Below are 10,994 nucleotides of genomic sequence, written 5' to 3'. Positions count from 1 at the left end.
ATTCAAATTGTAGTTCCACAAAATATATATTCATGCTGCTTTATGCAACCTTCATTTAATACATAATTGGCTAAATAATTTGGCTATATAGATAGTACGTGATGAAAAGTACAGATTCAATTGAAATGGAAGAACAGAAAATAGTTAATGGCATTGATAAAATGTGATATTTTTTGCATGCATTCCCAAATTGCCAGTAGTTGTATTCAACTATGTATGTGAATAATTTGGCACACTATATGATGGCAGTTATGTTTATGAGCTGCAAGCAGTCAAGTTCATGCAACAGTTGTGTTTATGAACATTTTTGGTTTTGAAATGTATGAATTTTTTTTAAGTTAAAAAAAGATAAAGGAAAACGTTTCATTCACACTGCTGCTCGGGTTTTTATTGACATCTACATGTAGGTCATATTGTACAGAAAATTGATTATTACAAATTTTGTATATATCCACTATAAATAACAATCCTTCATTTCATCAAAGTGCACTCACTGCACATAATTAAATGCGCTTAGAGCATGCAAATACATTGTAAACTGTCATGATGCTAGCACCACCCAAATGGCTTCCTTAACATAGCAGACCTTCTGTTCCATTGCACACGCTCCATACGCTCTACGACATGCATTGTCACGTCTTTGGTTGCAACCATACGACCTCCAGGCAATCCTTGTCCCGTCCGGTTGACTCGTCGGGGACACGCAATGAATAAACACAACATATGGTTGTCAGATTAATGCAAATAACGGTGCATGCCATTGAAATGATTTGCTCCAATTGAATGAGTGTGCATGGTGTGTTGCATCCAGCAATATTAATACAGTTGACTAAATATCGCGCGTTGGTTCAGTACTTACTCAGAGGTAGGATTTTATTTCGCAATTAATTAGTGTCATGACAAAGTAACCGGAAGCAGGACTAACTTAACAGCGGTGATGAAAGCTAACATTGATGTGACTTATTAATCATTATGCAAATGAGTATGAGGGAGGGGCTTACCTCCATTCCCAACATTTAACATCACGTTCTTACATCATCTTCCACAGGAAGTGTCTAATAACTACCTGTTTCACTTCCAGTTTTTACTCACTTCCTGCTAACAAATGCATCAGACTAGCAAATACGTCGTCATGGCAACTTCTTGTGTTCTCCAAATGACAAAAGTCACTCGGAGCACCACACGCGTCTACAAAGTGTTTCCTGTCGTAAAGCATCTGGTCATCGGTTCCGTGGGAAAAACATTGGAATGATCTCAGCCGTCCTTCCACTACTTCCTGACTGTCTGTGCCCAGGAATGCCCCGCCCATTTGTGTCACATGGCAGCAGTATAAGAGGAGGAGGAGGAGGCCGCTTTCAGGCAAACTTCTTCTTGGTGGCGGTGAAACGCTCCATGTACTGAGGAGGGAAGACATTACAGTCATGTTGGCTTTCCTGCTGTCTGATTGGCTCTGACCGGGTGGCAGCCAACCAATCCACTTCATGATAAGCAGTAGTGTGAAAAAGTGTTTGCCCCCTTCCTGATTTCTTATTTTTTTGTCAAACTTAAATGTTGCATTTCATTAAATTAATTTCAACTAAAATGTTATGTGGATATGCTTACCCACACAAGGCCATGTTGGTGTGGATAGACTACCCTGGCCCACCAGGACCCCAGTCCCTCACCTTATCGTATCCATCCAGGTCTCTGAGGCTCTTCACCTCAAACAGGTTTCCCTCCACCGAGAAGAGAGACACCTGAGACTCGCCCAGGATGGACAGAGGGATGGAAGCCAAGTCCAGACAGTTCTCCTCCACTCGCAGAACTTTCAGACGGGGGCATCGCGACACTTCTGCTGATAGAATTGAAATCTGAAAGACAATCACCACTTTGCTTCCAATCAATCACTCACTCAATCAGTCTCCACTACGGGGGTGTCGCAAGACACCCAGCTCATGACGCCACACGAGAACAAGACATTCATTTGAAGAAAAGTACCCCTTTGAAATGGCGCTAAATTATATATTATTATATTATTGGATGGATGGATGGATATAAATTCATTAATACTAAATTCACTTATCACGATGAACTGCGATAAACAAGGAATGACTGAAATTATATTGAAATATATTTTACTAAAATGTAAGCAATATATTATAATAATATACAGTAACTATATTATTGTACAATTATAATAAGTATTATCATTATATTATAGTATAATTATATAAAATGTAATTGTTATATTATTGTATAATTACTGTGGTTATTTGTCGATTGGAGACATAATGACATGACTCCACAATTGGAAGTGAAACCGGTTTCAAGTCAGTTCGCTCCGATTCAATACCAGCTCTGAACTAATTATTACAGTGGTAAAGTGGTTCCATTTGATTGGGTCGTACCTCGTTTAGATTTGACTAATTTGTGTTGATCTTGGTTCTGGTACCTGGTTCTGGTTGAGGTTGATCTCGATGGCCTGCAACTCCGACACATCTGCCGGGACGCTCTGAATCTGGTTGCGGGACAAATCCAGCATGTCCAGCTGTCTCAAGGACCCCAGTCCGGACGGGAACTCTGAGATGCGGTTCCCTGCCAGAATGAGGGTTCGCAGGGCCTTGAGGCGGTCCAGGGTTGGAGGCAGCTGCTGGATCCGGTTGGAGCTGGCACTCAGCGTCTCCAGTTTCTTCAGATTCCCAATCTCCGTGGGAAGGCTGCCTGGATACAAACGACCAACATGATCACCACGTGGACCATGATGTGGACCATGACGTGGACCATGACGTGGACCGTGGCGCCAACGTCTAAATGAGGAAAACAGTTCCTACTGACCAATCCTGTTGGAGTTGAGCGTCAAACTTCTGAGCTGTGCAAAGTTTCCGATAAAAGGGGGAAGCGATTCCAGCTTGTTGTCTGACAGGTCCATAGTTCTCAGGTTGGAGCTGAGCCGCTGCAGCTCCTCAGGAAACTGAAGGCCACAAAGACCCAGATAAAAACCCATGAGCTTTTACATCAGCAATGAGCCGCATTAAAACCAATGAAGAGTTGTGTGTTTAATTCCCGACTGGTTGTTTTGGAAATCTTCTCCAGGATAAAACACATTATTAGCTAACATTGGTTGTGTTCGTGATCATGCTATTATTAGAAATTTAAGTTTGGCGAGTCAGTGATAGCATATGAACGTAGCATATACGTTCCCTTTTTTAGAACATATAGTAAACAGAAATCTATCAGTGCATATTACTTCAATCAAAAACGTGATATGAGCGTACCACACTAAAGAACTGTAGTTCTTTTACCATAAACAAAGCTAAATCAAAACTACTGTTATTATTTTAACTTTGTAAATGTTTAGCTTTTGCTTCAATTTGAGAAAAGATGAAAATGTTACAAGCTTCATGCTTAGGTCATACATGCAAAGTTATAAAACGTTTCAAAATGTACCTGCATTGTTTTGTGACTGTTTGTCCAGTCCTATATTTGTCATTGGAGTTTTCTTCAAAGTAATGTTAACATATCATCTCATCCCATTCCAATATGGTGTCTCGGATATCAATATCAATATCTTGGAGCTGAGCGTGTCATGACACCCCTATTGATGATGGAAATGTCCTTGTTAAGCTCTCACCTCCTGAATGCCTCGTCCAGTCATTTGGAACACTCCCGTCTTTTGGGATGTTTCCAGGTGAGACTTGAGAGCGCTGTTCCCCATCTGGACTGGAAATCCAAATTCTCTGACACTTCAAAATGCTGCTGGATCTTAATCAATGTTTATCGGTCATCAATTGGCTGTCCTGTAGATGACGGAAAGCAGTATTTTTTTTAGTTTTTTTTTTGACAAGTCAACAGAAGTTAGTAAAAAGATCACGCAATGCATAGAATGAGTCGTGAAGTTCAGTCGTGCCATGACATCATGCCGCTTTGCTGCTGAGTGTCAATGACTTCAACCTCCGGCTGGGAAGGAACGGGCGAATAGTTAGCGAATAGTAGCCTGCATGTTATCTTGCTCATTATTCATCAGCATTCGTCATTATTACAAAGGTAAAAATGGGCAACGAGTCGTGTGTCTATGAACTGGAAGCATTCTACACCGATGTTTGGTCCACTTTTAACGAGTTAGCCTCGTCTCCGGTGGAAGCCGAGCTACCATTAGCACATCCGTTAGCATGCTAGCATGTTAGCAAGTGGTACCTCCGTTCAAGACGCGCTAGCTGCTTGTCTCACTTACACTACGAAACTTGTGATGTTCTTGGTGGGAAAACGCCACTCCAATGCGGTGATACGGTTTTTAAAAATAAGCTCAGATAAGCGCAGCCGCCCAGGAGTTGTCAACAAACAAAATACCCGGAAGTGACGTCACAGTGGTTTACGGCAAGGGAAAACGTCATCGAGCAATCAGGTTCCATTCTCTGGGGATTACTTTGATTCATATTTTGGTTCATATCTTTATTTAATACGAATACCTTTATCTAATGCAATTTTATTTATTTTATTTATTATATTCATAGTTCATTTACTGATAATAATAATACATTCATTAATATGTTACTGACGACGATGATGATTATAGTGTACTGCGTCCTGTGACTGACAAGTGATCGGATTGTCGTGATCCGTTCACTTTCACACCAGCCACCCAGAGCGCACCGTTATTTTCATGTAACCGGTAGATGGCGACCCAGTGCCGTATTATTATCAACGAAGAAGAAAAAACTGCAACAGAAGAAGAATGTAACTTCCGGCTGAGTGGATTGATGACGGCAGGTCTGAGCTAGCAGCTGCGACGTGAACTGAACTCGCGAAGAGTCGGTGAGTGTAATCATGTTGTGTGTTTTTAATTCGCCTTAATTAAACGCTCGGACTATTGTGTTTATACTAAGATACATGAATTTTCAGTTTGATTGCTTTTTAGCAAAACATACATCAAATCAGATCACGGCAAAGGTTAGCATGGTTAGGTGTTGTTTATAAATACTCAAGATTTATTTACTTAGCACATATATGTTGCTAATCATTATCAATATCAATATTTGTGGCCGCTAGAAGGTACGTCTGTTCCACGTCGTGTATTTACAAAAAAAAAACCTCAACATGTAAAAACAAACACATCCGGAAGAGGTGCGTCACTGGGCATGCGCACTGCATCGATAAAGACGGCCACCCATCTATGTCAACATTGGACTCGTTCTAATTAGTACTGCTCTTACCATAGTGACACTATTGTCATATTTTCCAGACAGGAAGCGCTCTAACTGTCATCTGTAAAGCTGACTCGCGCAGACGGGGGTCACCACCACCCACATGTGAGTATCAGTCCCAATTCATGACTTGGTTTACACAAATAATGGTGTTCCAAATAATGAAAATGAGCGTGTGTCTCCTCAGCAGTGGAAGTGGACTACAGTCGTACGTGCGTGGAGCCTCACACGCCATCATGGTGTTAGCAGATTTAGGCCGCAAGATCACCTCGGCGCTGAGGTCACTCAGCAATGCCACCATCATCAATGAGGAGGTAACACAACACATCCTCTCCAGGTGATGCGGTCTTCCTCTTTCACCAGGAAGTCTTAACAAGAGTGCCCTTTTTATTCAGGTTCTGAACGCCATGTTGAAGGAGGTTTGTGCCGCCCTGCTGGAGGCCGACGTCAACATCAAGCTGGTCAAACAGCTGAGAGAGAACGTCAAGTGAGTCCATGTGGAGAAGCTGGATGACCTCCAGATGTCTTCCTGCTGCTTCAAGCTTGCACTCTGCTTGTCCCTGTTAGGGCGGCTATAGACCTGGAGGAGATGGCATCCGGTCTGAACAAGAGGAGGATGATCCAGCACGCCGTCTTCAAGGAGCTTGTTAAGGTCAGATCTGGAACCAGCTCAAGAAAATCCTCATGAGAATGAGAATTTAAACATGTTGTTTTTTTGTCACCCCAGTTGGTGGATCCCGGCGTGAAGGCATGGACTCCCGCCAAAGGAAAGAATAACGTCATCATGTTTGTTGGCCTGCAGGGGAGCGGCAAAACCACAACCTGCTCAAAGGTGACCTTGTCCAACCCCCTGCTGTTTAATTATTCTACTAATACTCTCCACATCATCAAGCATCAAACACTTACAAGAATATCCCTGTAGTCCCGCCTCCTAACAGTGATTGATGTCTGTCATGCAGCTGGCGTATTTCTACCAGAGAAAAGGCTGGAAGACCTGCCTGATCTGCGCCGACACCTTCAGAGCTGGTAAATGCGCCACACCACAAAATGACAGCGACCCCGCTTGTGATGCTAACTCATCGCCTCTGCAGGTGCCTTCGATCAGCTCAAGCAGAACGCCACCAAGGCCAGAATCCCCTTCTACGGCAGGTTAGTCTAACTGCTACGTGTTGCATTCGGGTTCCCCGTGTCTAGTCACGTGTGCTGTGTTCAGGTTGGGGTTAAACGGGTTATGTTTTCTAATGGAAATTGCAGTTTCAATCAATTTGATGTCACGGTGAAAGATGTTTTTAGCTTTTGACCAGAAGTCGAAAGGATGCCGAGGAGGCGGTCGATCTGCAGTCACGTTACTAAAACAAACCTTACAGGCAGCGGCGTCCACCCTGGACCGGTGGCCAGCCAATCACAGGGCACATATAGACAAACAACCATTCACACTCACATTCATACCTGTGGCCAATTAACCTAGCATGTTTTTGGAATGTGGGAGGAAACTGGAGTACCCGGAGAAAACCCACGCATGCACGGGGAGAACATGCAAACTCCACACAGAGATGGCCGAGGGTGGAATTGAACCCTGGTCTCGTAGCTGTGAGGTCTGCGCGCTAACCACTCGTCCGCCGTGCAGCCCATATTTATGAACAGTTTAACAATAATTCATGGTTCCATTTATCACAGTGAGTCTTCCAGGTCCTGATGCAGCAAAACAGTCCCAGTCATCACACTACCACCACCATATTTTACTGTTGGAATAATGTTCATTCATTTTCTACCGCTTATCCTCACGATGGTCGTCACCAGCTGGCCTCCTCGCTGTGAGGTCTGCGTGCTAACCACTCGACCGCCGTGCAGCCCGAAATCCCAATATCTTCAAGAAAAATCACAATTACATTTCATCCTAAAATTCTTCAGCCGTAATTCGGGTTCCCCGGGTTTTGTCCCGTATGCTGCGTTTGGGTTCCTGCTGTATAATTACACATGCTATGTTCAGGTTCTCCGTGTTTAGACGCGCATGTTACGTTGAGGTTCCCGCCACATGGTCATGCATATTGCATTGAGGCTCCCGCCACGCGGTGACGCGGTGACGCGGTGTGCTGCGTTCAGTTACACAGAAATGGATCCGGTGGTGATTGCATCAGAGGGGGTGGAGAAGTTCAAAGGAGAGAATTTTGAGATCATCATCGTGGACACGAGCGGAAGACACAAACAGGAAGACTCGCTGTTTGAGGAGATGCTGCAAGTCTCCAATGCTGTGGTGAGTACCTGAACGCATCACTGCGCTCATCAGCCTTGAAACAGTCTCAGGGATGTCTCCACCTGTTGCCGTAGCAACCAGACAACATTGTGTACGTGATGGACGCATCCATCGGTCAGGCCTGCGAGTCGCAGGCCAAAGCCTTCAAAGATAAAGTGGATGTGGCGTCGGTCATCATCACCAAACTGGACGGACACGCCAAAGGAGGCGGAGCCTTGAGCGCGTAAGGCTGCGCTTTTTGTCTTTTGCGACGATGGATTGGTTCGTGTCTGTCTAACTCGCTGGCGTGGTTTCCTGTCAGGGTGGCAGCCACCAGGAGTCCCATCATCTTCATCGGAACGGGCGAACACATCGACGACTTTGAGCCCTTCAAGACGCAGCCGTTCATCAGCAAACTACTCGGTACGCTGCCGTGACACCTTCTAGTCGGGGGGCCGCTTAAAAGAAGGAAAGCGCTCGCTGACTCTTTCTTCACGTCAGGCATGGGCGACATCGAGGGCTTGATCGACCGCGTCAACGAGCTCAAGTTGGACGACAACGAGGAGCTGATTGACAAGCTGAAACATGGTATGAAAACATGTCTCCATTATCACGCTAGGCCAGGGGTCGGCAACCTTTACTATGAAAAGAGCCATTTTACCCAATGCCCACTGAAGAAAAATAGGCTGGAGCCGCAAAACATATAGTATGTTTAAAACAACATTGGAGGGAATTTGGGGGTATCAAAGTAGTTCAGATAAGAAAAGACGAGTTGGAGTACTCTTGCTAGTTTTGGAGATAAACTTACATAAATGTATGTGTAAACTACTGTAAACGTAAAAACAAGTTCCCATGCCGCTGTTTTTAAATTATCTCGAATTTATTTTTTAGATTTGTAGGTAAGTATTACTTGTTTTTCTTCATGTACTGAACTGGATAGCAGTCAGAACTCACTCAGGATGCATTCATGGTCTCAGACAAAGTTGGATTTTTTAAAACTCATTACAAAAGACGTGCATTTTCCCCACTCGGGTGTTAAAAATATTCAAGCATCGCAAAGGGAGCCACAATAAAGAGGCTGAAGAGCCACATGCGGCTCTGGAGCCGCAGGTTGCTGACCCCTGCGCTAGGCCATCCCTAACCGTAATGAACACCAACCTTAACCTCTTATCCACCATTTGATGCCAACACGGGGCTGACCTCTAACTTCTGACCCTCAGGTCAGTTCACACTCAGAGACATGTATGAACAGTTCCAGAACATCATGAAGATGGGACCTTTCGGACAGATCATGGTAAACACGCTCTCGTAACCGCTGAACACCCTTAAGGCGGCTCTCCAATCATGTGTGTGTGTGTGTAGGGTATGATTCCAGGCTTTGGAACAGACTTCATGAGTAAAGGAAATGAGCAAGAATCGATGGCCAGACTAAAGAAACTGATGACCATCATGGACAGCATGAACGACCAAGGTAAAACGCGCACGCACCCGCACACACGGTAACACACGGTAACACACGGTAACACACGGTAACACACGGTAACACACGGTAACACACTCGCCCGTGACTTGTGTGTACCGGTAGAGTTGGACAGTAAGGATGGAGCCAAGCTGTTCAGCAAGCAGCCCAACAGAATTCAGCGTGTGGCTCGTGGGGCGGGTGTGGCCACTCGGGACGTCCAAGAACTTTTGACCCAATACACCAAGTTTGCTCAGATGGTGAAGAAGATGGGCGGGATCAAAGGCCTCTTCAAAGGTAATGTGGCGTGACGTTGTCTTGTCGGCCATGTTCAGCAGCGCGCTGACACGTGTGTTGTGTCTCAGGAGGAGACATGTCCAAGAACGTCAACCCGTCTCAGATGGCAAAACTCAACCAGCAGATGGCCAAAATGATGGACCCACGGGTGCTCCACCACATGGGTAAGACGCCGCCCACACGTCACATGACTTACACGTGCTGGGGACGGGGGGGCTGACCGTGTCCGTACGTGTGCAGGTGGCATGGCGGGACTTCAGTCCATGATGCGTCAGTTCCAGCAAGGCGCGGCAGGAAACATGAAAGGCATGATGGGATTCAACAACATGTGACACACAAAGCTGGATTCTTCAATCTGGACTTTTTTTTTTGGACCTCGTTTAGCTGATGAGTTTGTTTAGTCCTGATTGGACCAGACGCCAAATAAATCTTTCTTTTGCTCTATTTTAAAACTGTCAATTTACGCTGATGTGGTTATTTTTCAAAGAATCATCAGCCCAAAACACCACCGGTGCCGAGAGCAACCAGGCTCTGAAGATTTTATTCTAGTCAGTCATTTACACTTGCGCCCCCTTCAGGTGAGATAGAGTACTGTCTGCTTCGCTTTAGACTTCAGACTTTTCTCTGCACTTGATTGTGGGATGATGAATAACCATGGCACACGCTTCCATTAAACACATCACATACACAGGAAAGGCGTGCTGTATAATAAATCTTTATAATAAAACTTTATAACATAATACTAAAAGGTGTATAATTAGTCTTTGTGATTTTAACACTTTCTACTACATTGCTATGTATTTCTGTTGTAATATATACATTTTAAAAACAATATTTAATGTATTGGTCAAAAACCACCCGTTCAGGGTGTACCCCATCAGCTGGGATAGACTCCAGCATACCTGTGACGGTCCGGAAAATGAATAAATGGATGGGTGGGTCAAGGACAAGACAAGTCTCGATGTCGGTGTCCAAAACAAACAGTGTAAAAATAAATAAATAAACATTTTAAAACACTACATTTTATTACTCAACTCACTCTTTACTTGTACTGTGTACATATATATATATATATATATATATATATATTGTAATAAATGTACATTTAAGAAGCAATGGTGCACAAAAGTACCAAAATGTCATTCCTGAGTAACATCCAGGCTTGAAATCTTTATACGTTTTGATAAAATGTTAAAAAAAATAACTTAAGTATATGGTAACAACCAATTAACATTTTGTGCTAGTAACAGACATTCAGTATTACCCATAAAGCATTTGTCTAGTCATGTGACCAGCTACAGTCATTTCAAGAAGAAAACTGGCTGAAAGGTCAGCGAGTCTCTTGACATTCTGATATTTGAACCTTTTCTGTCATCTCTGTGTCATGTCCTATATAATTTAAAAAATGGTTGTTTTATTATTATTATTATTATTATATAAAAAATGCTTTTCCATGAGAAATCCATCATTGATGTCATGTAGACTGAGTTATGTTTTACCTGATTAGGCTATTTTATGTTTGGCAGGAAAATAGCTTTTTTAATATAAGACCTTTACCCCATGACATGTCCTCTGTTATCCAGAAAGGATATGTTTATAAATATAATATTTTAGTTGGTATTTTGTCACTTTTTAAGCATCAAGTTGACATTGTAATATAATATCCATAACAAACATGTATGTGTGATATTTTACTGTTTGTTTTTATGATAAACATTAAACATGTATATTCATTATTCTATAGTATCTATTAAATTGTTCATACATTTTGCACACAATCCACAAAATTATGCAATTATTATTAAAATGGATCTCTGTTGAGTTA

At 43.2% G+C, this 10,994-nt stretch overlaps 2 protein-coding genes across 3 annotated transcripts; one reads left to right on the top strand and one right to left on the bottom strand.

Moving 5' to 3' along the window:
* Positions 1 to 361: 361 nt before the first annotated feature.
* lrrc57 (leucine rich repeat containing 57) lies at positions 362 to 4,353 on the bottom strand. The gene is made up of 6 exons (XM_058090180.2): positions 4,211 to 4,353; positions 3,611 to 3,776; positions 2,815 to 2,950; positions 2,432 to 2,700; positions 1,665 to 1,850; positions 362 to 1,397 (listed from the first exon to the last, which is right to left on the bottom strand). The coding sequence occupies exons 2-6, from the start codon at positions 3,692 to 3,694 to the stop codon at positions 1,356 to 1,358; spliced, it is 717 nt and encodes a 238-aa protein (XP_057946163.2). The 5' UTR covers positions 3,695 to 3,776; positions 4,211 to 4,353; the 3' UTR covers positions 362 to 1,355.
* A 309-nt stretch (positions 4,354 to 4,662) lies between these two features.
* On the top strand, positions 4,663 to 9,628 carry srp54 (signal recognition particle 54). 2 transcript variants are annotated; one of them, XM_058090179.2, is made up of 17 exons: positions 4,663 to 4,791; positions 5,219 to 5,285; positions 5,371 to 5,494; positions 5,576 to 5,667; positions 5,748 to 5,832; positions 5,908 to 6,012; positions 6,140 to 6,206; positions 6,272 to 6,329; positions 7,284 to 7,434; positions 7,509 to 7,657; positions 7,736 to 7,836; positions 7,915 to 8,001; positions 8,634 to 8,707; positions 8,776 to 8,884; positions 8,999 to 9,169; positions 9,238 to 9,333; positions 9,410 to 9,628. In XM_058090179.2, exons 3-17 carry the CDS (start codon positions 5,417 to 5,419, stop codon positions 9,499 to 9,501), a joined length of 1,515 nt encoding a protein of 504 aa, XP_057946162.1. In that variant the 5' UTR covers positions 4,663 to 4,791; positions 5,219 to 5,285; positions 5,371 to 5,416; the 3' UTR covers positions 9,502 to 9,628. The 2 variants fall into 2 exon arrangements, with proteins under 2 accessions (XP_057946162.1, XP_057946160.1); XM_058090177.2 differs by having other exon boundaries at positions 5,368 to 5,494.
* Positions 9,629 to 10,994: the final 1,366 nt, after the last annotated feature.

The sequence above is a fragment of the Doryrhamphus excisus genome, linkage group LG14 (assembly GCF_037039965.1).
Source record: "Doryrhamphus excisus strain RoL-2023G ecotype Guam linkage group LG14, RoL_Dexc_Guam_v1.1, whole genome shotgun sequence".
In the NCBI taxonomy this organism is placed as follows: domain Eukaryota; kingdom Metazoa; phylum Chordata; class Actinopteri; order Syngnathiformes; family Syngnathidae; genus Doryrhamphus; species Doryrhamphus excisus.
The sequence above is the reverse complement of the archived record's forward strand: the minus strand, read 5'-3'. Positions and strand labels throughout refer to the sequence as shown.

Bases quoted from the DNA above. Each gene is read 5' to 3' on its own strand.
- srp54 (XM_058090179.2), top strand. From the start codon at position 5,417: ATGGTGTTAGCAGATTTAGGCCGCAAGATCACCTCGGCGCTGAGGTCA. The intron at 6,207-6,271 runs GTAAATGCGCCA...TCGCCTCTGCAG, and splicing joins CGCCGACACCTTCAGAGCTG to GTGCCTTCGATCAGCTCAAG. The intron at 6,330-7,283 runs GTTAGTCTAACT...TGCTGCGTTCAG, and splicing joins AGAATCCCCTTCTACGGCAG to TTACACAGAAATGGATCCGG.
- lrrc57 (XM_058090180.2), bottom strand. From the start codon at position 3,694: ATGGGGAACAGCGCTCTCAAGTCTCACCTGGAAACATCCCAAAAGACG. The intron at 2,951-3,610 runs GTGAGAGCTTAA...TGTGGCCTTCAG, and splicing joins CTGGACGAGGCATTCAGGAG to TTTCCTGAGGAGCTGCAGCG. The intron at 2,701-2,814 runs GTCAGTAGGAAC...GTTTGTATCCAG, and splicing joins GCTCAACTCCAACAGGATTG to GCAGCCTTCCCACGGAGATT.